At 37.4% G+C, this 25,740-nt stretch overlaps 1 protein-coding gene across 1 annotated transcript in view; it reads right to left on the bottom strand.

The window, feature by feature from the left end:
• The window catches only part of XRCC6 (X-ray repair cross-complementing protein 6), a 63,468-nt gene extending 51,721 nt beyond the window's left edge, over nt 1–11,747 (bottom strand). The window contains exons 1-9 of the mRNA XM_051216264.1: nt 11,592–11,747; nt 11,444–11,552; nt 8,939–9,426; nt 8,747–8,896; nt 8,472–8,714; nt 8,258–8,440; nt 5,049–5,935; nt 1,474–1,771; nt 216–449 (exon numbers count right to left, since the gene is read on the bottom strand). Coding sequence (XP_051066835.1) covers nt 216–449; nt 1,474–1,771; nt 5,049–5,627 — 1,111 coding nt within the window. The 5' untranslated portion in view covers nt 5,628–5,935; nt 8,258–8,440; nt 8,472–8,714; ... (2 more) ...; nt 11,444–11,552; nt 11,592–11,747. The remainder of the gene's footprint in view (nt 1–215; nt 450–1,473; nt 1,772–5,048; nt 5,936–8,257; nt 8,441–8,471; nt 8,715–8,746; nt 8,897–8,938; nt 9,427–11,443; nt 11,553–11,591) is intronic.
• Between the last annotated feature and the right edge of the window lie 13,993 nt (nt 11,748–25,740).

Genomic DNA, 25,740 nt, shown 5'->3' with positions numbered 1-25,740 from the left:
AGTTGGAAGGTTCAGCATTCATTGAGAATTCTGAAGATACTGCGTTTGATTTCTGGTAGAATCGAAAAATGTCCACTACTGACGAGTCCCATACTAGCACTAAAAAGCTATCCATTGCTTCCTGGCTTCAATTGTTGTTTAACCAAAGTCAGTCCATGATGTGACATTTCAAATTTAACAATTTCCGTAACACAAAATAGTAACAAAATTATTACCTGGAAATCTATCAATAGTACACTTATAATCACTGCATGGACTATTGATAATTGGTATAATAACCTCAGGTTTCAAGCAGTTCATTGGCCATTGAGTTCCAACTAATGAAACACACTGGCCATGTGGTCCACCAACAGGGTTTTGAAGCCAAATTAAATAAGTACCGTTTGGATTGAATCGCGGACATTGAACTGAATAACCAGGCACACTGATTGGTTCGATACTATTCTTTTCTTTGAAGAAGCAAGAAGTGGTAAGATTATCCGAAAAATATAAGTAGTAAATACTATTTTGTAAAAATTAGATAAATCTATGAAAAACTACCATTGGTGGCTTATGGCTTTTCCACATTTAATAAATACGATATATTAGCAATCAAAAAGGGTTTTCATAACAGAGATGTATTTTAAGACATATGCTTCAATGATAAGTGAAAAGTGGGTTTCTCTGAGTTTTCCAATAAGAAGCCATGATCTGTAAGATTAACTACGTAAAAAGTGAGATAATACCTAATCGATGACATTTGTAACCGGTTGGATGACGTTAGGAATTGATTCTAGTTAAGAGAACGTAGACAGATGAGTTGCGATACAGTGAATATGTGCATCATGTTTACTGAGAGGTCTAAAGATCTCTGCCTGGGTTTTGTGAATGGTCGTAAATGTGAATGTTGAAAAGCCTGAAACTAAGGCAAAACACCTGCTTAATGTTCCCTAACTTCCAATAACTTTTTTAGCTGACATCAGTCTATGTTGAAAACTATGAAAGAAAGTTGTGGATAAGCTTCATCCTCTAACTTAGGACTTCATCGAAAAAACGTCCACAATGATCACAGAATATTTCTGCTAACTAACGATCAGCTGCTAAAATATTTACTTCAAACGTGTTTGGTTCAACCAATTGGTTTTTGAGGAACCAATTAGTTTGAAAATTACTTTCACTTTAGACTAATATAAACAGACAAAACGTTTTGGAACATTTAACTGTTGATTTTTACCACATTCTAATTAAACTTATTAAAATTTTACGAGATTCATCACAACGTAAGTCAATAATTAAGAATATCTTATTTGTTGACTTGTTGGAATGATCTTAACTTACTTACTACTTTAGAGGCATTCATGAGGCTAATGTTATCCAACGAAATCTTCACTTCGAAATTTGGAAAAAAAGAGTATAACTTAACACCCCTGTGTATTAATTTATGAACAGAAAAAATTGCTGACTTCATTGTTTTACAAATCGATCATAACTTACTTATGTCCCAAAAATAAAGTTGAGATGGACGTTGAATACAGTAAATTAATCCAAGATTATAAGCTTGCGAAGGATAACCAACAAATATAATCCCATTATCATCTGGACTCCATAACGGTTCACTGCAAGCTAAATTATACTTATTTTCATCGACTGGAGCAAAACTAACAGTTTCAGTAGTAAGATCAAGTATACAAAGCTTCGGTTTATGCGATCCTTCATTGCCTTCACCCCAATCCTCTTGGAATACAAACGATGAAGTTTCATCTTTGAATGACTGATCATTAGTAGTAGTATTCTAGGAATAATAATTAAATTACATAAATTGGAAGAGATTTGATGGATGTATTAATGCTATCTTTGAGCTAATAAAGATTGATCCGTAATGGATCACTTTCAAAATTCGGTTTATTTTTTATTGTATTAAAATAGTTAGCACATTGAATCACACACCTTGTATCGAAACGACAGGGTGACGACGGGAATGTTGCTAACATTTTCATAAAAAAGATTGATCCTAAAGAAGACTTGTAACGATAAAAAGCCACTCAGCTACGAATCAGTAAATCATAAATGAAAATTACAAACATTCTTAAACTGTTGTTAACTGAATAAGAACAATCAAAACTCCACTTTGATGCTTTAGATCCCTATTATGCGGAAAAATATATTCAGTTCTAGATATGTGGTAGTGAAAGTGAAATATGATTGGCCACTGAAAGTTAACAAACAGGCACTCATCCTTCGCAGTATTAAATATGTAGTTTCCTTTCCTCTCATTGATTCCTACACCGCACTCACTGAGGGTAACTAATTGAATAAAGTACTATCTAGTGTTAATTTGATTCTGTTTTTAGGTTGTGAATCCTGGTTCTGATATAACGTAAATAGTCTTATCGTCTTGACGTATTATCGTAATATAAGTGAAATGTATTTTAAACCATCCGTTATGTCGGTTTTTTGTGCATCTGTCTGCTTAGAAAGACTAAGTACATCCGATGGGGAACATATTGGGGTTAACAACATCAACAAAATATAGAATTCACTTATAATTTTAGTGTTTGATTTTAAGTCGTAGTGTGATACTATCCGGTTGCTCAAACAAAAAATAAGTGGAGCGGAGTTCGGACCTGTGACTTAAAGATTGAAAGTTGAGTGTTCTAACCAATTGGCTACAACACTACATAGCACAAAACTGAGATATTTGTCAGGTAGCTAACGATACTTTGACAAATTTGATTCTCACAAATTATTTACCAAATCCAATCATTCAATAATACCGTTAAAATATTTTACCGACGATGTGCTCTATGACAAATAATATATTATCCATGAGTAATTTCTCATAGTCATTTTATACAACAGTTATACTTTCGAAGCCCAACACTTGTCTAATTTTAAAAAATTCCTAATAAACAGTCTTGTGGTATAAAGTTCTCTTTTTCGATTTCATCGTCCATTCACTAAACACTGAATACCCTTTACCATAGACAAAGATATAGCCAATTAAATTAGACGCTCAACTTTTTCAAGGCTTAGATAAAGTCTTCATTTATTGTGTAGCTTACAGTTTAACAAGCGAATGAGTATAAAGTCATTGATCTTCGATGGGTTGTGTTATGTCTGAAGAGATTACGAGTTCACCTAATCTGAGAACGGAACGAAGACTCTGTGACACAATGACGGATGAGCTAGCTATTCCGATGCGTCCCAGCCCCGCTAACTAAAGAGAGAAGTCCAAGTTCAGAAGACGGAAATGTATTCTTCAAGCAGCTAGAAGCATAAACAACGACGACAAGTCTAGTCGGAAATATGCTCATTTATATACTGATTAATAATTAGAATAAAATCACATATATGGAAAATACTTAGTTATGACAAATCATATGCTGAGTATAGTTCATAGATCATAGCTTTCCTAAAGACAGATGATGATTTTTTCCAGTATATTGGCCTCTGTTTAGCTTACTTAGTGCTTTCTCTAGCAAAGCAAATATCATATTTTAATTGGATTCTAGTTCAGTCAGTCAGTAACAACGTAGAACTTCATACGTACGTACGAACTTTGAATGAAAACCAAGATGTTTGAACTATATCACAAACAAACCCATAATTCTTAGCTTTAATGCACAACAAACAATAGCTGAAAATTAACTTTAGTTTATCGTATAAATCGATAAACTTACACTAAATTTGTAAAATAAAATAAGCAAAAGAAGAAAATTCGAAAGAAAGAAAAAAAGATTAAATCTTCTTAAGATTAATTAGTCCTTAATGCAGCGTTTAGATTAAGAAATAGAGAATTAGTGAAACACATAGAACAGTAATACTTTCCAACAAGTACATTATTTATTTCAACACATAGATATTGGTACAAAGAGGCACCAAATAAATATGCGCCACACAAATCTCATTTGATATGTGTGAGGGCTGTGATACTGCCCGGGTGCCCAAACCGAAGCAGGTGGTTTTCTTAGGAGGCCACTCCCCAACAAGTACATACTGATGATTAATTGCTGCGTAAGGTTACTACTGGCAGTAAGAAATTAAACAATATATACATGCTGAGAGAGGAATATTAAGCGTAAAATAAAAAAACTATAATTGATGAGGATTAGATCCCAATATCAAATCGATACATATTATTACTAAACTGCTCCATCTTTGTAATTCGTGAGATCTTGCAAACAAACTTACTTTATATTGTAATTACATTGAAAAGAAGTAAAATATGTCTAGAAAGATAATACTTACTAACAGATCACTTTATTATTGTTTCAATTTTGGCCAAGTTTATTTTATTTACATTACGCAATAGGTTGAATTAAGTACATGAACATGTGAACACCTATGATTTGTTCATTTAAATACATAAACAGTGGTACAAAAGGGTACAAAAATATATACGCGCCATGCAAACTATTGAATTTGTATATGGGCTGGAATACTACCCAGGTGTCCAAACCGAAGTGATTTGACTAGAGGACCAATCCCCAAGCCTTTAACCCAGAAGTTTAAACCACAACATAGTGGAGCACCATTAGGTGATGCGGTCCCATGGTAGCCGGTCACCAACAATAGTTTCGTACGCTATTTGTTCCCACAAGATAGTGGAACACATGTATCCCATTAATTCGAATGAGTTTTAAAAATCTCCCAGGATAATCCGCCTTATCCACCAACCCGTTTTAAGCACTGGATATTTGCTTTTCATCTTCTCAATTCCGTAAACAACTACCCTGCCATGAGGAGGCAGTGAATAAGACTTTCCTGGCAGTGGTTATATAGGCGTGGCCATATGGGAGCATCTGGGAAGGGAGCAGACTCTCCCCATCCTCGGCCGTACTAGATAGATATTACTTGAAGCTGTTCAATTGAGACGCATTAGATCAATTAATAAAACTTAAAAACATTACATACTTTATACTGATAATAATTAATACGTCAGAGGTTACGACTTATTAATCAGTAGGCAGGCTTTCAAGAATAGACAAATGAAATTTACACTTATGAAACATATTTTTCTGTTTTCGATAATGTATACGATGATTACAAAAAATGATAAAAACTATTACCTCACTAGGATTACTACACACTTCTGCCAAATAAACAATCTTATCTCTTGCATTCGACCATCGAGCTCCATGGAATGTCGAACTATTCGAAGGATAGATACGACCATGACGAGCATTAAGTGTTGGGAGCTTTATAGAGTTTGTGAAACGTCCATTTATCCACACTTGAATGAAAATACCTGATTCTGTGGTACTAGCGACAGTAGACTTTGAAGGATTTGAAGCCAGTGGAGGATTACATTCGATACACACAGCTCGGTGACAACCTTCAGGAGACTTAATATCCCAAATAGTACGTACATGGTTCTGTGAGGCGAAAGGAAAACACTGTCCAAATGAGGTGAACTGTAGTTGTGAAGTGTAGTTCACATGTAGATTTTCATGCATGTCATGTTGTGGTAAGGTGACCAGATAATTTCTTGAATATGAAACACTGTCTTTTCGAAAAGTATCAGTCTGCGTCCACTCAGCTATAATAGAGTATTCATTACGGTCAGGACAATTGAAAACTTTGATTTCTGATAACACTGGAGTGTTGAAGAACCCAAATAGCGTCGATAAAGATTTTTTGGGTGGCATGACTAAAAGTTTTGGGATACATCATATTTTTTTTCCATCAGCGAAGCAACAAAAAGAAAACATACAAGATAAAACATCGAAAGAAATGGAGTTTATTTGAGGAAAAATAAAGATGTACAAAAATTCGCTTAACATTTGATAAATGTAATGTATGATGGCAAAATCACTGGACATCATAACTCAATGTTGAAATTTTCCACTTTTTCCAAAGAAGATGCAAGCTTTTGCAAATGAAATTCGAGTTCACCCGGGTCTTTTGATGAAGATATCAAGAACATAATCCACGATTTGACTAGAGTGCAATTATTCTGGAAAACAAAAGGGACATATATAAAAATAAACGGCAAAGAAAAAATATATTGGCAATAATCAGTCGAACAATAAAAACTTCATGTGTAAACTGAATGAAGATATGTAAATTACAGTAGAATCTGCTATTCATGTAACCGTTTAAATCTAGTAACCTTCAACTAGTTTTCACGTTTATAATGAAAAGACAACAAGTGAAGTTCACTAAAAACGAGTGGAAAAATGTCGGCGATTAAAGTACTGACAGACAACTGATAGTTGGTTTGGTTGCATCCTGTCGGTCACAGGTTTGACCCTCGACAGAGTAATTCAACCAATCAAAATTCATTATGACCCATAGTTCATTGGAAAAGATTTTAAAATATTATTGAACTACTGATTATCATCCTAGCTTTTGAAAAGTGTTACTCCGTCTGGAGACCTTCTAGGGATACTCCCGATCCGATGCCTGGGTAAAAGAGGAGCGCTGAGCATGGGGTTAACAACCCAATTTCATAAAAAAGAACGTTGATTAAAACCAGATAGAGAAGACCACTTACACCATTTCGGTCAGTCAGTCAGCTACAACGTAGGACCAGGCACATATATGCATCGGTCCAGGTTGCCATGCCGCATTAGCACAGCAAGATGAACACCGGATTCATAGGAGTGGTTAGGTCAAAGGCGGTAATATATAGGAGAAAGATTGCATATAAGGATACAGTACAGGAAGAAAGAATTAGTTAGTAGAAAAAAATGTGGTTGACAATCCAAAAGATGACTTTGCACCTGCCAGTTATAATCTATTTTTTTGCATCTTCTATTACCGAATGTTAACGACCAAACAAAAAAATTACAGCTGCATAAATCACTGACAACTACATATCTAGCAGACTTTTTCTACCAAATATCATCACATAAATAAAGTAATCTTCATCAGGGCTGTCTAGTTTCACCATTCTTTATTTAATTTTAGCATTGATGTGCATCTAAAAGTAATGTTCTATAGAACCAGTAAAACCTCACTGGGACCTAGTCAAATCATCCATCAGGCTGAACTGTTTCTAAGTTAAACGACAGATCACTGATAGTTAGTCTATCGAACATCGTCAAAATCAAGGATGACTTACACTAGTTAGTAAATTGTACATCATGGACTGATACATGCGGCAGTAGTCACACTGTTTCTCCAACCTATTCTTACCAATACATTTTTCTAATAACATCATATTCGTTCTATACGGTTATTAAAGTAGCCCCAGTATCTGGGTACCACGAAAAAAACTTGAGTAGAATTATGAAGGGGTTTGAAATGTTTCCCAGTCCTATTTCCGAAGATTTAAATTGAGGCTTCAGGACCGATCTGAGTCATAAAATAGTTTGGCAACAGTAATAGACGTAACTGAGTAGGTGGACTGCTTCGGTTATCTTTATATACATCATCGAACCACAACACGAAGAACTAGATATGATAAAGCTGGTTCGCGACTCAGGTAGGAACAATAGATGTCTTCTCCATGTATCAGAAACTTTCCTAGCATATCATGTACACTCACTAAAAACATAATGAACGAATCATCTGAGAAGTGCCGAAAACTACAGCCACAGTTTTATGGCCTGCATGATCGCTTGGTACGAGTCCCTTTGGACAAAGTCTGATAAGCATTGTATTATTCTGAGATGGCATACCAGTGTATGTCTTCTAAAAGAACCCATCCATTTAGTCGAAGGCATCGAGTCGTGTGCCTAGTACTATACGAAACTATCAAAAAATCAACTGTCACCTGACATCCGTAGCAAAATGCATATGTTATTCGAGTACCCACACCAAACCAAGTAGACCTTTAAAGAGACCACTAACGATTACTTTGACCAGTGATTCTGATTCATGGAGCAATAAAGAAACGTTATCGAATACATTCATATAATGGTCAGTAACTGTAATAAATTCATATACTATTCATTATTTCAGAATCCCGGGAACCACGTACATGGGCAATATTGATCAGGGACCGAAATTCGCCAAATCTTCTAGATCCGTCCAGCTTAGCCGCCGACAATGTATTAAGCGATCAAAGTACAAAATACAAATAAACCAAAAGCACGATCAGTACTCAGTAGTTGAAATAGTGAACAATATGATCCTGTATGGAAATGAAAAATCTAATCCATACAGAAAAACGATAGTGAATTTCTTACACAATTCGGAGCAATAGTGTCTTACTGACAATATCATTGTCTGGAAACTTGAACTTCTGGAAATATAAACATATACATGCAAAAGAATGGATATTTGAACAGAAACTTTAAAATCACATTACAGACCATAGACTAGAGCATACCTTAAGTGAATTAGCTATAGACTTTGAAGAGGGTGAGGAATCAGATGATTTCCGTGAAGTTTCTTGCTTCTGTATCATCCGAGAATATAGATTATTGAGGAGAACGATCATCTTTAGAGAAACTGATATGGGTGCACCCGAAGACAATGAGTACTCCAAAGTTTTCATAAATTCCTCAGGATCCTGAAGCCATATATGAAAGCTATAGATATACCTGTGTAAGAATTTCACCACAACAATCTATGTCACAGGACAGATTCACAAAAACTACTAGTAGATTTCGTAGGACGTATGGATCGCGCATTTTTAACATATTACAGAGATAACCACATTTATTACGTAGCAATTTGCATCCATCTGGAGTTAGTGCTATATTACCGAGGACCTGAAGAGCAACGCATGCTTGATCACTGTAATCCACTGCATTTGCTATTAATAAAATATCATCGAGATAGTCCTAAAGAGATTATTTGAATGGGAATCTCATACCTTTATGATTGGAAAATTTTGTTGATCGCACGCCAAGTTCATTACGACGTGAAGAATGTTTAGGTTTTGCTGGCGTCCTGGTAACGTCCCTGAGGTAGAATCCAGGAGAGATAGGAGGAGTTCTAGGCACTTAGAGTCCCTAATGACATCCTGAAATCAAATAGTTAATGATGAAATTAATTAATTAATTACAAAATTCCGACGAAATGATGAAGCTTGATGAAGACTGATGATAAGCTTCTGTCTTGTGTTATAATCAGATATATTGATCAGTGTACAGATGGATGTACAGAAATCAAGCGTTAAGTTTCCGTTGTCTAATTCGATAACTTTAGGGAGTGACGTATCGCCTAATGTGAAATGAGGCACTAATGGCTTGAACGAGACTTTTTTAACATGGGGTCTTTGAAATGGTCTCGAGAAACAAAACAGAGTGAACGCAGACGCCACAAAAACAGACGATGCCACAAAGATAGATGTCCTGTTCATGTATTCAAGCTCCGATATTGTTATTACCTATCAGGTCATTAAATGAACAATACTATCTGACAGAAATTAACCAATTTACGGGATAGAACAGATGGAGGACTAGCATAAGCTGAAGCTGAAGAAGGCCAACCACATTTATTTGAACTGGAATCAGAAAATGCACGTCAATATAGCAAAATAAGTTTGCAGTTCTAAAAATGAAACAGGAAAATCAAAATCCTAAAATTTAAGAAATTTCGAAGTGTACCAATAATAACAGAAATAATTATAAACCAACAGTGTACACTATTTACATAAAAAAATCGATTGGCACTAGTATCAGACGCTCTGACAAATGTATTTTGGAAGGCCTAAACCATAAATAATTGTTTAAAATGTATTGGGGTGTTATATTGGAGAAAAATCACGTCTTTCCTCAGCAGATCAAGTTGGATGGAGAAATAGTGGCCAATGATACCATTAAAAAACATCATACATTCGGACGGAAGTATCTCTTGACAATTAAATTCGCCTTCACCTTATAAGGGAACCTATTACTAGAAACCTGCACAAAATTCAGTGTTGATCTTTGCATAACTGACGGTAGTAAAATACAATCAGCCGAAAGTGCAACAAACGACAGTTGTCAAAATAGTGGGGTACCTAATTGTGAAGGGATTTCGTGTGATTGGATTTCATAACCAATATGGTTTCCAAACCACTGTAAGTGAAGCGAGTGAGTACCAAACAGACATAAAGGATTGTGGTGCATGAAGTAACTGAATTTAGGAATACAGCTGACTAAGCGAAACGTGACTCCACTACATTGTTACAAGCGTTGCTGTGAAAGTCAACTTTTGTGTCTGAAAATTTTGGTTCAACAAGACTAGGGTTATCTTTACAAGAACTCCCGTATACTAACTGGAAATGAAACTTCAGATGGTTGAGTTCTACCCTTAACTTTCTCAAGTGATTTAAGAGAGGCTAGTTTATGTCATCCCATGAACTTCGCGTATTTGAAAAGCTTATTTGAGAAGTCCTTATTATGACGAGATGAAGTGAATGATCACTGGTTGCTTTGACTCTCATCTCTGTTTCAGATCATTTGTTTAATTGACAAGAAGTTCATAGTCACGCTATTTTGGTTCTATATTATGTACATAAACATATCATAATATATATTCACACATTTAGTTAGTGGCGTAATTTTTTCTTCTGAAATCTATTCCGTTGGCTTTTAGAAACCAATAAAATAGGGCAGTTCTTAGTTCCCCAATCTCATTCGCAGTGACAACCTAGCGAATCACTCAAGCCTATCTCATATTGATAAGACTCTAGTATGAGTTGTTGTAGGACCCTATAGTTTCGAGTATCTCCCCTTACTATCCTTACATCTGTGGCACTTAGTTGTGTTTACCTTCGCAACTATAAATCTTGAGTAGTAAACACATCTCCCATTTATAATGGCTGGTGAGTTTTTTATTTTACTCATAATAAATTCCGAAATATTCATGATTCAGATTTTCCAACTTTGAGGAAAATTTCGCCAATTTTGAGGAAGTTTCATCAAAGGTTGTAAAAATGGGACAAAAAGCCCAAAAATATTGTAAAAGTTTTAGGGTTTACTAAGCAACATTGGGCTACATCTAGGACTCCAGTCAGGGAGCCATGAAGGATCAACAAAAGCCAGTCCTGTACAGCCTTCTTTCATACCATGACACTATGTCGTGTACTGACCTCTCCCAGCATCGACAAATAATGCATGGTGTAGAATTTGCTGTGATGACATTCGTATATACATGTCCAAGCCATCAAAGTCGGTGTCCCACGATGGTGACATCAATTAAATTGTCGTCACTGTACCTAGATACATGCTGCCGAAGCTCCACGCTATCAACATGATTTTCCTACTGAATCTCAGCACTCGAGTGCTGGCGCGTTTTCCCCTTTCTCTTCCAACGCATTTTCCCCTCTATTTCCTCTTTGTTGGTTGCTTGGGTCTTTTGGAGAAAACGATGATCATACACAGACAGTTGTCTAGCATCCTCAACTCGGAGAGGCCAGGTTTCACAAGCATACAGAAAAAATGCTGTCACTGGCGCGTTGCAGATCTGACCTTTTAAAGCCAGACTAACCACGAAGCCAGAGATGGACCAGATTGGCATAAGCCGTTCTGGCTTCCATCATGAGTGAACTTATCTCATTACTCACACCAGCACCAGCACTTACGCATATACTCAGATACGCCGTTTTATTTGTTATAGCCGTAACCTTGAAATCTCTAAAACGCTTCTGATTGTCTCGTCCATAAATTAGAGTCTCGTCGTTGAACTCTGTCCTTAACAAGTAAGTAAAAAACTTTGGGGAATTATCTTACGGCTTTTTATTTCGCTGTACCGAAAAGTTCCAATGAACAAACAGTTGAGCAGGAGTATTTATTTCGCGCCACAAGGTCATATGGTAAGCCACTCAAGGACAAACGTTGGGCTCGGTCTTAAACGGGTTTGTGCCTATCTACGCTGAATACTGGGAGAGTTTGAAGAGCAGTGTGTGACAATTGTCTTCAGAATGATTTAATTTCACAGTTGTTGTTGCCAGTTATTTTTGGCTGCTCTCACCATCAAATGTAGGCGCATTCTATATGCTGAGTCACCGGCTCACCTTTACTTTTTTCACTTATCTTCCAGACCCTCCCATGCAGTCGACTCTTCACAACCTCACTTCCTTATCGTAGGTTTTGCCCTTTCGCCATTACGCATAGGGCCGACTCATGTTTACAAAAGACGACTGCAACTACCATATGGGACCAGAAATGTCGCAAACCACACCACAACTACTGGACCACCTCTATTTTCGACAACACATCAACTAGCTTCAGAAAAGCTAAGACTGGCCGAAAATGAACTTGACCGCATGACGGACTTAGAGATTATCCAACCATCGAACAGCCCATGGGTATCTCCTTTGTATATGATCCTCCCAAAGGACTCTTGAAAACCCGTACCAGTTGCTGAGTCTCAATATTCATTTATTTTCAAATCATGAATTTGAATTGTATTAATAATCGGAAACATAAGATAATGCCTTGAGCTGAATTTTACAGGCTTTCATCCAAATATTGCCTCGTTTACCCCCTCAAATGGTCACTTCCCTCAAAGCACAACAATTTTAGTCGCAATTCTAGGGTTGGGATTCTTCTTTATGGGCCTTGTGGCGGCCCGTTGATCTGACTCCATTTAGAGCGTATGGATATTTGCTATCGCCTTTTCTCGTATATCATCATCGACTTAAATCACGTTAGTCAATAACGGAATTTAGATAAGTCAATTAACGAGAATGGCCTTCGAATACATATATTATGTATGTAGAGTGAATGTAATAGAACAGAGCAAAATGACGCGCAGGGAAGATGGCTGGGAAGCCAACTCCATTTTAGTCAAGCGTTACTCAATATTTATAGTCCGACAAAATAAAGATACAGACATGTGATTAATAGGATAAGAAGGGCACACACATATGCGCTCATATAAAAAGTCAAGACTGATAAGCGAATAATTGACAAGGTCAAAATATGGCTCAAGTAAAATGAACTAAAATAGGATGTCCGAAAGCTAAAATAAGGTATATGGGCTTGGCATAATAACTGACACTACAGCCTTAAGTGGTGTACTTTTTCATCGAGTTGTTGCCTATTCTTCTCTCCCAGTGATTAGGTTAGTGTTATATTTGCTGTGTCTATACTCCATAACTGGGGTGAAATGAATAAGTAAGAGCTGGAATAAAAAATGTCCATTATTCTGTATTGAAGTAACTAAATTAAGTAGCACGTACATTATTGATTAATAAACACAGGATAATTGGACAGAGCGGACACAACTGAATCGGAATGATAGTAGTAGGTGAAGATGCCACAGGTATTCAGTGTTTGACAACGCTTTAACCAGTAACACCTTCCAATATAACTCGTACCCACCGAGTGAAATCGAAAGACAGAAGCGAAGAGTCTCGAAGATACATTTTCTGAATTATCAGTATATCTGGGATTGTCTGATCTAATCTGGCTAGCGATTGCAGTAGATGTTGAGCACGGCGCTCACACTCGTGATCTGGTGCGGATGCATAACCAAGCTCCTTTAGCTAGGTGAGTCCATGAGCTATTTATTTTGGGGATTTATTTGACTCGACGGATCACTCCTCCCCCCAGTGGGGTAGTGATGACCCTAAGACGTGGCCAGCCAGAAGTTTAAACCCAATGAGTTTGTCGTTAGTAAGCACTCTTCTGATAGCTTGCTAGGTTTAGCAGCGTCCGATCGTCTTTCCTTACTATAAGGGACCACGAAGTACAATATAGTATAAAAAGAAAAAAGTACAATGAAAATTTCGGTTCCCCGTTAACTTCATCGTTCTTTTCCAGAGATCCTGGAAAAGAAAAAAGAAAATGTAAGTGCGTGTCGAAATACACATAGTGGGAGAAAAAATGGAAAATAAAGTCATGCACACCTGATGGCGTATTATAAGTGTAGGAGTCGTGTCGTGCGATTGTACCAAAGGTAAATCGACGTGAATAGGATTTCCTTCTAAATACGCTGCTTTGAGGCGATCGATGCTGATGTTATCGTTGGTTCTGTTCCTATCGATTATATAGTACTTTAAAAGGTCCTTCGTATGCTGATTCGAATAGTTGTCGATGCGAGTCTCGACGAACGAAAACGTGTGTACTATATCGTAAGTCAGGTTGAACAAAAACTTCAGTTGATTGCGGTCGAGTGTAAACAGGTTTAACTGAACGCATTGCGTTTGTAAGCCTGTTTGTGTAGGCGGTTAGATCCATATTCATTGAAGAAGATGAAGAATCCACGAATTCTCCTGGAAGTCGAAGTGTCGTTCCGTAAACTATTTGAGCCGCAGCGTATTCAATGTCAGCTTTCATTGCATTGCGAATACTTAGTAAAACGACTGGAAGAGCGTCGGTCCACTGTGAAACGTTCGCAGCTGATAGCGAAGCTTTCAGTTGTCGGTTAAAACGTTCTACCAACCCGTTTGCTTGCGGGTGGTAGGCAGTCGTTCGGAAGCTAATGATTTCTAAGATTATGGTTAGACAACGGAAGAGTTCAGATTCGAATTGACGTCCGCAGTCTGTAGTGTTAGTTGAAGGGCAGCCGAAGTTTGCTACCCATCGTTCGACGAAGGCGCGAGCCACTGTTTCAGCAGTGATATCCCTGATAGGTACTGCTTCTAGCCATCGAGTGAAACGGTCTACGCAGGTAAAGAGATAAGAGTATCCATTTGAATCTGGTAAAGGTCCTACCGAACCCAGATGAACATGATTGAAGCGTGCATCGGGAGTTTTAAATGAGCCTAAGGGACATTTATTGTGTCTGATAACCTTAGATTTTTGGCAGCTTACACAGGAGCGTGCCCACTCCCTCACGTCTTTATTCATTCCAGGCCAGCAAAACCGTTCTGCTATAAGCTTGATGGTTGCACGAACACCTGGATGAGAAAGTTTGTGCAATGTGTTGAAGACATTGCGTCGATAACGTTTCGGCACGATTGGGCGATCCCTACCTGTAGATGTGTCACACAGTAAGGTATCCTTACCTGTTCCCACATACCTTGTCCTTATGTGAACAAAAACAATTTGTCATAACCTTGAATTTACCTTGTGATCCTTAAGTCATTCTATGGCCTAGGATAACACGACAATTTCTTATTCTTTCTCTCCCCTTGATTATTTTCAAATGAACTTTTATTTGGTTGACCTTTATTATTTTTCATATTATTTTCATATAAAACATGTCTCTTACACATTAATACAAGTACCTATTTATAAAAAAAATCCTTCACGTTGATTGGATGACTTATTCAGTATACAGTAAACCGAAGAACCTTGTACCTATTTATATTCGATAATTTTGTTGTTTGATTATATTTTCCTTGAAAAGGCTTGGACCAGATTGCCAGGCGAAACGTTGGATTTACTTAAAATTCATTCGCTGAGATTTTGCAAATATATTCTTCTTTTTAATGTTTCAAATTAACTCGGCGCCCAAATATTGTGAAACTATTCGTTCAAATTTCGACGAAAGTTCTTATGCAACCATGTAAACTTAATGTATCGCCCAGGGTCATCTATGCGTTCAAGTAACCACAGATTTTGTCATTTCATAATGTACTTTTAATTAAATAACTAGTTTATGTAGTTAATTTTGCTCTGTTTTTAACTTTTATTCGCCACGTCCGACTGCGTTACACTGTACGTCCATTGCACGCTGGGATGTTATCCCAAGTCATAGTAAGTTTATTCGCATAGTTGATTGTTTCCAGATAGACTGTCAGTGCATAATGTTACTGAAGAAAGGTTTGTTGTATCGTAAACTATGTTTCTATGAACAACTGACTGTTGTCTTCAGTCGGAAAGCAATATATACATTTTTTGTCTTCTGTTCAACTGGCCTATGTTTCGTGTTTTGATTTTGTCGGCTGAATTATGTTCATTTAACTACTTCGAGCAACATGTCTGTGCAAATGAAACAATAACTATGACACTTGCTTAGTTTAGTATCCTTGGTTGTCGTATAATTCAGTTTAGTTGAAAGAATTATGATATACTTAAGTATAGTGCTTGAAGCCTGTAACGAAACAGATCAGTTTAGTAAGTAGAGTTGCCTGTTTCTAATGAGTGTACTGATTCAGATCAGTTTGATTAAAAATAGGAAAAAACGTGCCTTTTATGCTGTTGCTGTCATACATTATAAGATAGCGATAAGTATGTTTGGTGTTTATTTCTAGACTGTACATCTATCACTGACCATATTTCATGATCACTGTCATTTAACAATTTCCCCAGCAATAACATCGCTAGCAGGATAGCTAAGCGTCTGAGCTTTTAGTTGCCCGCAAAACAGCAGTATACAGTCTTAGAAGATGAGTGTTCTGTGTCTCAATTAAATGCAGCTGGTTGTGGACAAACGTAAAGAATCTTTTTGACAACTCGGGCTTTTAGTTTATGAGACACTTACTCTGCTTGTATGTTTTCCTGTTAAACTAGACGCAGATGCATGGGAATACTTAAATGAGAGCAAAATAATAAAACCATTGCAACACGGTATTAAGCCCATGTTATGCTTTTCACAAGTAATAGTAGCTGACCTCATCTAATATTCATGAACTCAAGGTAAATCACAACAGCATAAATTCTTTGCTAAAAAACATGTAATTTGGTCATTTATCTATTCCACATTTCTGAATAAATTCATTACTATTTTCTCATTTATAATGCAACAGGAGTTAGCCTTCACAGATCCTAAGAACTGTTTCGCCCTTAGAACTATGGCCCTATGAAACTGTTTACGGGAGACCCAACTAACAGCAGATTATAAAAAGGATGCTGGATGTCCATTTTAGTCTCATAACCACTTCCAGTACTTTTTGAGTTACTTCTTTTACCCTTTCGTTTGGAAAAAATCAACAGAGACTGCAGCTTAACACTACCAATGCAAATTTTAAACGGGAACTTCGTTTAAACCTTTGTTTGATATTAAATTCTTGATGAAAGTTCTTGAATAAATTTTTGAATCTAATGCTACTTTGTTTTATCTACCTAATCGTCGCAGGAAACTGGTGATAAACGAGCCTCTCAGCACCTAGTTCATGTGTTCAAATGGTTGTGGACGGAATAGAAGAAGCTTTCGCTTAACAGGCTTCAGTGCCTAGTAGCAGGGGATCACCAAAACCTCCAGGCAGGAACCTAGGTATGTTAACAATAAAAGAGTAAAAAGAAGTTGGTAAATCATAGTGTGATACTATCCTTAATCCTTAAGAATAGATCCAGTTGCTTCTTAAAGGACTCCTGGGAAGTCGCTTAGACTAGCTCGGCCGGCAGCGAATTCCAGCATTTGACAACTCTTAAGGAGTAGAAGTTGTGTCTACAGTCCGTTCTGCTATGTTGTGTCTCTAGTTTCTGGGACTAAGCTTAAGTAGGTGTTTAAGAGAATGTCCAGAAGTGTTAAGAATACTGTAAGCAATTAGAAGGTCACCTCTAAGACGTCTATACTCTAATGAGTAGAGGTTAAGTGGTTAGAGGCGCTCTTCATAAGGTGATTTGGTGCATATCTTCATCATTTTCTTGGGAAACCTACAGGCTCGCGTCCTCTCACAACTTATTCTAGCCACCGTGAGTTGCCACTGCTGCTGATGGATGGACACGCGTTACACATCCTAACCGTCCCTGCGTATAATCTCATAGCTTCTTATTCAAATGTCATATGATAAGCAAGTAATGCCTCTACCGACACTAATGGAGCACGAGTAACTCAAAGGCACCTGTATGGTACCTTACATTTGTCTACGCACTCATTTAGTGTCAAGTTATTATAAATCGATATAATGATGAAATCTGATTAACATATAGATAAATATATAGACAGATAATCAGACAAGGGAATATTAGAAGTAACCACATTTAAGGGATTCGAATCAGCCGGACAATTGATCACAGGTTAACCAATGTAACGAGCTTAGTGCATTAGACGGTCACGCGCTCAGTTAAATATCGTGTACCAGAATAAGTGTATCTGTGGCCTTAGTATGTCTGTAATAAACCCCATAGTTAGCCAACGAGGAACATTTCTTGTAAAATACGCATTGTTCTGCAGTCCACAGATTATGTTATTATACTTGACCAAGCGACTTTTCCCGAATTATTTTTTTTCAATACTTTAACTGCTATGGTATAAGGAATAACTCATCGAAAGTTAGCACAATAGTCTATATCAGAAACACCTGACCTCTAGGAATTTGGGCAGTTGCAACAGATCAGCACGTTATGTGATATGTACCTAAATGGCAACACAGGGTGACCACTGTCGAGAAGAGTGTCTATAACAACACAGAAATGCACGATAACGGTCCAATAGTGTAGCCATAGTTCTTGTGACACATTTTGCTACGCACACCAAAGACCACTCAAAAGCTGATTGCTTTCCTAAACTCTGAGCTCTATCTAGTAGGTACATTGTTAAAATCACTTCAAAGGTCGATATTCATTACACTACTAATATTATTATAGTTGTTAGATCCAAACTAAGGTTTGGATTAAAGAATAGCTGTCTAGGTGGGTTAGATACGCGCCCTTGCCCGGTTGAAGCCAAAAGAAAGTGATTGGGTAAAGTGGCGGTTCTGAAATTAATCTTAAGTATAAATGTACATTGTTACCTAAACAAATATGACCTCCCAGCTATCCAACCGACAGTTATTCAATTAATCAAATCAATGACAACAAATAAATGCTATTCTATCCTGTGTGGATAGACCATGCACAGATTCTTTCAAAAGATAATATTTAGTTGCTTTATAACACAGAGTGTTTTCAGTTCTGGAAGAGTGCCACAATTCGCAAACAAAAATGCACAATTCCAGTCAATACAAGTAACACAATCAAAGGGAGGAGCAAACCAATATGGCTGCTGCCAAGACTAAGTATCAAATAAAACAACATAAACACAGTTCTAAAAGAAACGTGGAAACTTAGTGAAAGCGTAAGAAAAATAAAAACTATAATAAAATACAAATATTACCAACTCAAATGGAATCGGAAGGACTAACAAAATGTACAATTAAAGGAGTCCATAGGAACAAACTGCGAGTGTATACATGGATGGATTTTCACACACAAACATTCAAAATGGATCTTACAGTGGTATATCGTGAAGCATTTATTCTAAGCTGGCTAACAGTTGTAAGAGATGCATAGCACGGCGTACCCACTCGTGGTCTGGTGCGGATGCATGACAAGAACCAACCTAGCATGTGTCCAGTAAAACTTATGAGGTCAGCATCAAATGCCGAAGACTTACAGAGCTTTTTATTTTGGATACTTATTTAACGATACAAACCAGTAACCAAGCACGAGCCGAATACAATGTTTGTATACTGGCTAACGGCAACGCTACGCGACCAAAAAGCTTCAATAAATTTAGTGAGCATCCTTCTGCGCACCGTCTATTACTTGTTGGAACACAATGAACGCTCCCCATCGTAGTTAGTCTAGACTATTTGAATAATCTGTTTCCAACCAGATTAGGACTGCTTTGTGTTGGGTGTTCTTCCGCTTGGGTGCGACGATATTTGGGACCACGATCATTTTTCAATGGTCCGGCTAACTAAATGACTTCAGTTACTCGTTTGTGGTATTGATAGTAAAATGTGGTTGGTAACTGAGCAGAAAAAACAAGCACTTAGTCTTTTGACCATTAAACATGTGATTTCCTTTCCTATCATTGATTTGTACTCCGAAATTACTGTGACTGCTTGTAACCGCGTTGAATAAAGTAGTATATAGCGTTACTCTGGTTCTTTAGTGTTGATCGTTAATCTTGTATCTTAGCAAAATATTTAAAATCGCCCTTTATATTAGTTAGCCATTAACAAGAAAGATTACTTAGTGACCAAAACTCTTAGAGTTCCTGTACCTTTCTTTATATCCACCTTATCCATGTGATCAAACCGTAATCAGCTGCAAAGAAACTCAAGCCACAATCATTTTTTAATGTTTACTAAACTGACTAAGCACAGATGTAATATCAAGATATTTAAAGTACCTAAACAATATGGGTAATAAGTTACATGGCCAACAATTGACCTGGAGACTTCATACGACCAAAGTTATGTTGCATCAAATAATTAAAACACTAAAGAACAAAATCAGTTACTTGTTAAAGAGGAAGTGTATTCCTGACAAGCAGGATACCAGTAAACAACCTTTAGTTGGTTACGATGAAAACTAAAACAAAGACACATTATACAAAAGCAAAAGTATGATTGAATAACCATCATTGTGAACAAAAAGCTAACAGCAATCTCATACGAACTAAAATGTTGATGAACATAAATGAAGGGATGAGGAAGAGTTTGGCTGAACGGAAAGGTAAAACAAAGTGTTATAGTCACAGAAAATGTATATGTGCGGATTCCCGCCCACACACTCACGCAACGAAGTTTACAGACTGGACCTTGCGATGGATCCCAGCAAAAGAGCCTACTCAAGATATAACAATACTCAGAGTTACTAATAGTATACCGAAAAATTGACACTACAAACCTATGTACCTATGAGCAAAGCAGAAAAGTCACGAGCAGCATTTACGGCACAAATGGTATATTAAATAATAGAAATGACAACTATTGTTTTGGAATGAATGTTGCTTGTAAGCTGCTTCTCTGAGATAATCACAGGTTAGTTCACTTGACTAACCAATGTTTCTTCGAACGTGGTGGCACCAACGCCGTAACGAGAATGATTAAGCTCGACAGAAAATTTCGAATAATAATAAGGGCCAATACTCTAACTTAATATAGATTGACCTTAAAGAATACTATAACACTACTATAATCTTCAACCACAGGCCTTGGCCAATAAAGCAGAAGAACCGATTACAGATATATTCTTAGTAATCGCGGTAGTGTGTAAGTAGAATCAAACAACCATATTCGTTTCATCTTACCATTGGTACAGAGAAACAATAGATAATGGATATAAATGTGATTACATATAAAGTGTGAAAAATAAAGAAAAATGAGGTCTTTATTTTGTCGTTACAAAAATCAGTGAATATACATGTCACAATAGCCTCTCAAAGGATGTGGTGTGAGAATACAATCGATATGACCGAATCGGATAGTAATGATGTCCAAGTATCTTCCATTTTGTTGACTTGATGATAAACGAGAGAGAAAGCAACGATGGTTAGGAGGAGAGTTGTTCTCGAATGCACGAATCATTCATCGAAGAGAGAACATTCAGGCAAGAAATCACTTAGTTGGACAACAGCAGTGTGGTGCCCGGAATGCCGTCTCAGTCGACGAGATCACAGCAGTTTCACCAAACCGATGCAAGAGAGTTCTGGAAAATTAGCTATACCTTCCAATTAGAATTATGAACACTCCTACTTTTTGTTCTCTTCACAAGTGGCTTGATAGCATAGCTTTAATCTTTACCTAGTTTCAACTGTTTTTACCTACCATCATTCCACTCATCTGTTCATTTTATTTTTATCACATGTTACTTCTACTTTACACCAATCATCAAGTCCTCACGATACCCTCAACCAGACTACTGAGTAATTTGCGAGCAGCCAGTCCCAACAACTGCATAGTCATGACATATGCAACTTCGTCTAAACTCACAGTGTATGAACCACTAGATAACTTTCAAAAGGACTGGGGGCAACAGCAGTTGAATACCTAGGTCATTTACTTGCCCATTATTGAGACACTGTGTTAGATTTTTTCTGACATGTCGCTCTCGGAAATCAAACTCTTTATCTCCCTAGATAAATGCTACTCAAGTGATTTTGAACAGAACTGGAACATTATTCAGTTTACTGAATAAAAATTCGATTAGTTACAAATTAACTTTAGTACTTGAACTAGTTTCGACATAATTTGCAATAATCGGTGGTACTTTGAAATACAGGACAAATGAATAGCCTTTAAAATACTATTTTTAATATTCAACATATTTTGAACCTATTGTGCATTGGACAACAGAGCGAGATAGCGTTTGTTTGAGCAGATTCTTTTAAACTGTTAAGGAAAGTTTGTCGGGATGACTGATAGTGCCAATAAGGTAGGCATTTTTGCGATATAAATACTATTTTCCTGATGATGGTAACCCAAGATTTTCTTATGTAATTCAGGAAGCTCCTTCAGAGCACATTAACATCAAAGTGCAAGGACAAGAAGGGTCAATTATTCACTTCAAGATACGGAAAAGCACACCTTTCAAGAAATTAATTACTGCTTATTGCGATCGACTGGTAAACATTTGGTCAGCATGTACTCAATCTCCTTTAGGGCGTTAATCAGTCTGCTGTGCGGTTTTTTTTCGATGGGAATAGCGTTCATGAAACTGATACTCCTGGCTCGGTAAGTTAACCTTATGGTTCACATTAAAATTCTTAGTTGGAAATGGAAGAAAATGATACCGTTGAAGTTTTCCAGGCACAAACTGGTGGATTGTAACTAAAGATTGCCCTCCCATAACTATGTACACATTTCCCTGTTGTCCAAGTGACATTCATAGATGATGACTTGTCAAAATTTCTGCTACGCATTTTCTTCAATATTATAATTCTTGAAGATATTTTATTACGCGCTTCTAATGTGAGTTCCAGGCTCTATCGTATTTGGGTGGTATCTTTTTATTTCAACATATAATTAGGTAGCCCGTGCTTGAATACTGGGTTGTTACAACTAATAATCACCATGTAAAAGCTTAAAGTATGCGTTATCACACTTTTCGGGCTTAGTATGGCATTGGAATGATGCATGGCGACTTGCTAAAGTCAGTATTCAATAGGTAGAATCTCATTATAATCCACGTCGGTTTGTTGAAGTTTGTGGTCATGTGGTTTGTATATTCGGGATTAATTCTTTTAGGACCTGACAGTTCAGTTGATTGCAAAAGCAACTTATGGCGGAGTTTTAGAACCTATTCTTGTTTCTTGAGTTTTGATACGACTAACCTAACATATCGATGACTGCGAGATTGAGGTAGGTAGTTCTCATATGAGTAAGTGCTTTCGACTTTAAAAAGAATATGTCATCCTTTCCAAGGCTTTATTACCAAACTACTGGGTGTAATATCCCCTTTCTCAATAGACTGGTCTTATAGGAAACTTGTTCGAAAAGTCGAGTCAAATTTCCCCATAACTCGTTCTTTCCTACTAGAGAACATCTGCTCCTAGCATGGTTAAACAAGGGTATTCCAAACGGCTACATACTTACTAATTTTCAAGTATTTAGGCCAGAGCTCGTGGTTCCGGGCATAATAATTACACGGATGTATGTCTGGTCGCTTTACATTTTACTCGAGATCTGGTAGCGTTCCAACATGTGATACAGTAAAGTGGACTGGCACAAACTGCATTTGTGTAACATTTTACAGTTTCTCAACGTGGTCGTCCGGTTTTCATATCGGACTTTGAAGCTGGGTGTGGAGGGTCATCTGGAAATCGAGATCTGTGTTGGGATGTAAGTTAGACTCACCATCCTCCATTCGAGTTGTTTCTTAGCTTACCTCATCGTCAGAAGTCTTAAAATGCTAGTGATTAGAGTACTAACACCAAAGCAATACAAAGGGAGAATTATGCCTGTATAAAACATTTGATAACAATGGCTCCGTGAAATCAATGTGCTTTTGTACAGGATACATAAGCATCCTAGAAACCCATATGAAGCAGGTAGTTACGTACTACGTCTCTTGATTGAAAAACAGTACCTCGAATTGACCCTGAAATTCGTAGGGAAAAGTAAAGGAGGTTTATTGAGCAATAAAAATATTTACGCGATCCTAAAATTTGTACTTCCACTTTTCACCTAATGCCTACCTGGTTCTCAGCAGTCCATTACATTGGGTTGGTCGGTCCTGTACCTTGTTACGCTCTCTCGAGGAACTAACAGAAATTCACAAGCCAAATAGTCATAATATGCCTGGAGCCATTGTATATGATGGTTACATGACGGGGCTCTAAGCACATAATTCCTAATAAGAAAATCGAGCTTACCTAAATGTATACTGAAAGGTTGGAGGATGTAGTGCGAATATTAATATTCCAAATAGTCACACCTCACATCAGTAATAAGAATCGTCAACAAAATGGACGTAAATAGGGTAGTTTTATTATGTACTGAAAACGAAATAGGGTGACATTTGTCTTACATGAAATTTTGGAAACTTTCCCGATTTGATGTGAGGCTAGTCGGTTCACATAAACATCTCAACTCCAATTTTTGTTGGTGTATGTATGGGTAAGACCAGACAGTGCTTTCCAAGGTATGCTACGTATGAAATAGTGTAGAAGATCTATGACTCAGATGATAGTGTGTCCTTTGAGCTAGATAGTTTAAATGTAAAGTTTCCTTTGCCATTCTGGAAAACATCAGCGATTACTTTATGTAGTTGGTTTAAAAAAAATTATTGTACAACCCTTGTTCCGATGACCTTGTTCCCGATAAGTCGTCTTCACTCACGTCTGTCACCCCTCGTGAACAGCCGGCCAAGGTTCTCCAACCATCTCTGTCCTAGGGTCTTATTCCCAGTTGTTCACAAGTGATATTCTTTTGATGTCTACCTACGATTCGCGGCGGGACGTGTTCTTTGGTCAGCTTTTCCTTTCGCCTTCAGGATTCCACGTTGGGACTTACCTCGTGATGCAGTTTGATGGTTTCTGCTACGTGCCCTATCCCCCTCGCGTTTTTCCCTAATTTCTTCAGCTGGGATCTTGTTTGTTGTTGATGGTGTCTGGCCAGTGGGTCTGGACTATCTTGGGTAGGCGACTGTTTACAAATACATGTACTTCCCTGATGGTGGCTGTGGTTGCTCTCCACATCTCAGCTCCGTACAATAGATTTGTCTTGAATATTCTGATTTTGGCGTTGGCTGGGAAGTGTTTGGAGTTCCTGATGTTCGTCACTTATAGAAATGCTGCCCTTGTCGATCCGTGCTTTCATATCTGCATCGAATTCCCCTCGTTCGTCAGTGTTGTTGCCCAGGTGTGTTGAAGTTTCTAATTCCAGATCTTCATCAAGTGTGATTTGGTTGGCGCTCACTGTCTTGTATTTTAGGAACTTTTTCCTTTGTGCATGTTGAAGCCTACTTTTGAAGAGGCTGCTGCTATACTAGTTGTCCCCGTCTGCATTTGTCGGTGTGTATGGGATAGAAGGGCTAGGTGATCTGCAAATTCTAAATCGTATAGTTGCATACAAGCTGTCTACTGTATTTAGTGCTTCCCTCAGATGTCGAGTCCTTCATAATCAAATCAACTACCAGAAGAAAGAGAAAAGAATAGATTAAGTAGTCTTGTCTGACTCTGATCCTCACATGGAATATATCTGTCGGCTGTCCTGCATGCATGACTTTGCAGTGTAGTCTGTTGTATGGATTCGTATGATATTGACGTTTTCTCAGGTACATCATAGTGCCGAAGATAGTTCCATAAGGTTCTATCCACGCTATAAAACGCTTCCTCATAGTCAAGGAATTCGATGTATAGTCATGAGTTCCATTCGATTGTTTGTTCAGCAATGATTCTCGGCTTCCACGTTGGGGCGTCATAACTCTTCTAAATGAAGATTCTCCCACTCCCTAAGGGTAGCTGGAGTGGGTTTTTTATGGTCAGCGCTTTTTTAACAAGGTTGCCTTCGTAGGTCTTATTATTTTAACATGGCATTGTATACCCGTTTTCTTCGGCTGACCTCTGACTGTATGTTTTGATATTGTAATGAGAAGGGGGGATTTACGATAATGATCATGCAGAGCGTATTTCGTGTTTACCAAGTCCAAGCAGTTCATGAGTACTATTCATCCCAAGCTGGTATCCACCGTATAATCAGTACAGGTTGGACTGTTGTTTATCTTTTCTCATCAATGAACAAATTTAACTCAAAAAGTGAATAGGAAAATACAAACGAAAGTTTTTCAGCGATTATTTCTGAGCGACAGCCTAACTAACCAACCTCAGGTC

The sequence above is a fragment of the Schistosoma haematobium genome, chromosome 4 (assembly GCF_000699445.3).
Source record: "Schistosoma haematobium chromosome 4, whole genome shotgun sequence".
In the NCBI taxonomy this organism is placed as follows: domain Eukaryota; kingdom Metazoa; phylum Platyhelminthes; class Trematoda; order Strigeidida; family Schistosomatidae; genus Schistosoma; species Schistosoma haematobium.
The sequence above is the reverse complement of the archived record's forward strand: the minus strand, read 5'-3'. Positions and strand labels throughout refer to the sequence as shown.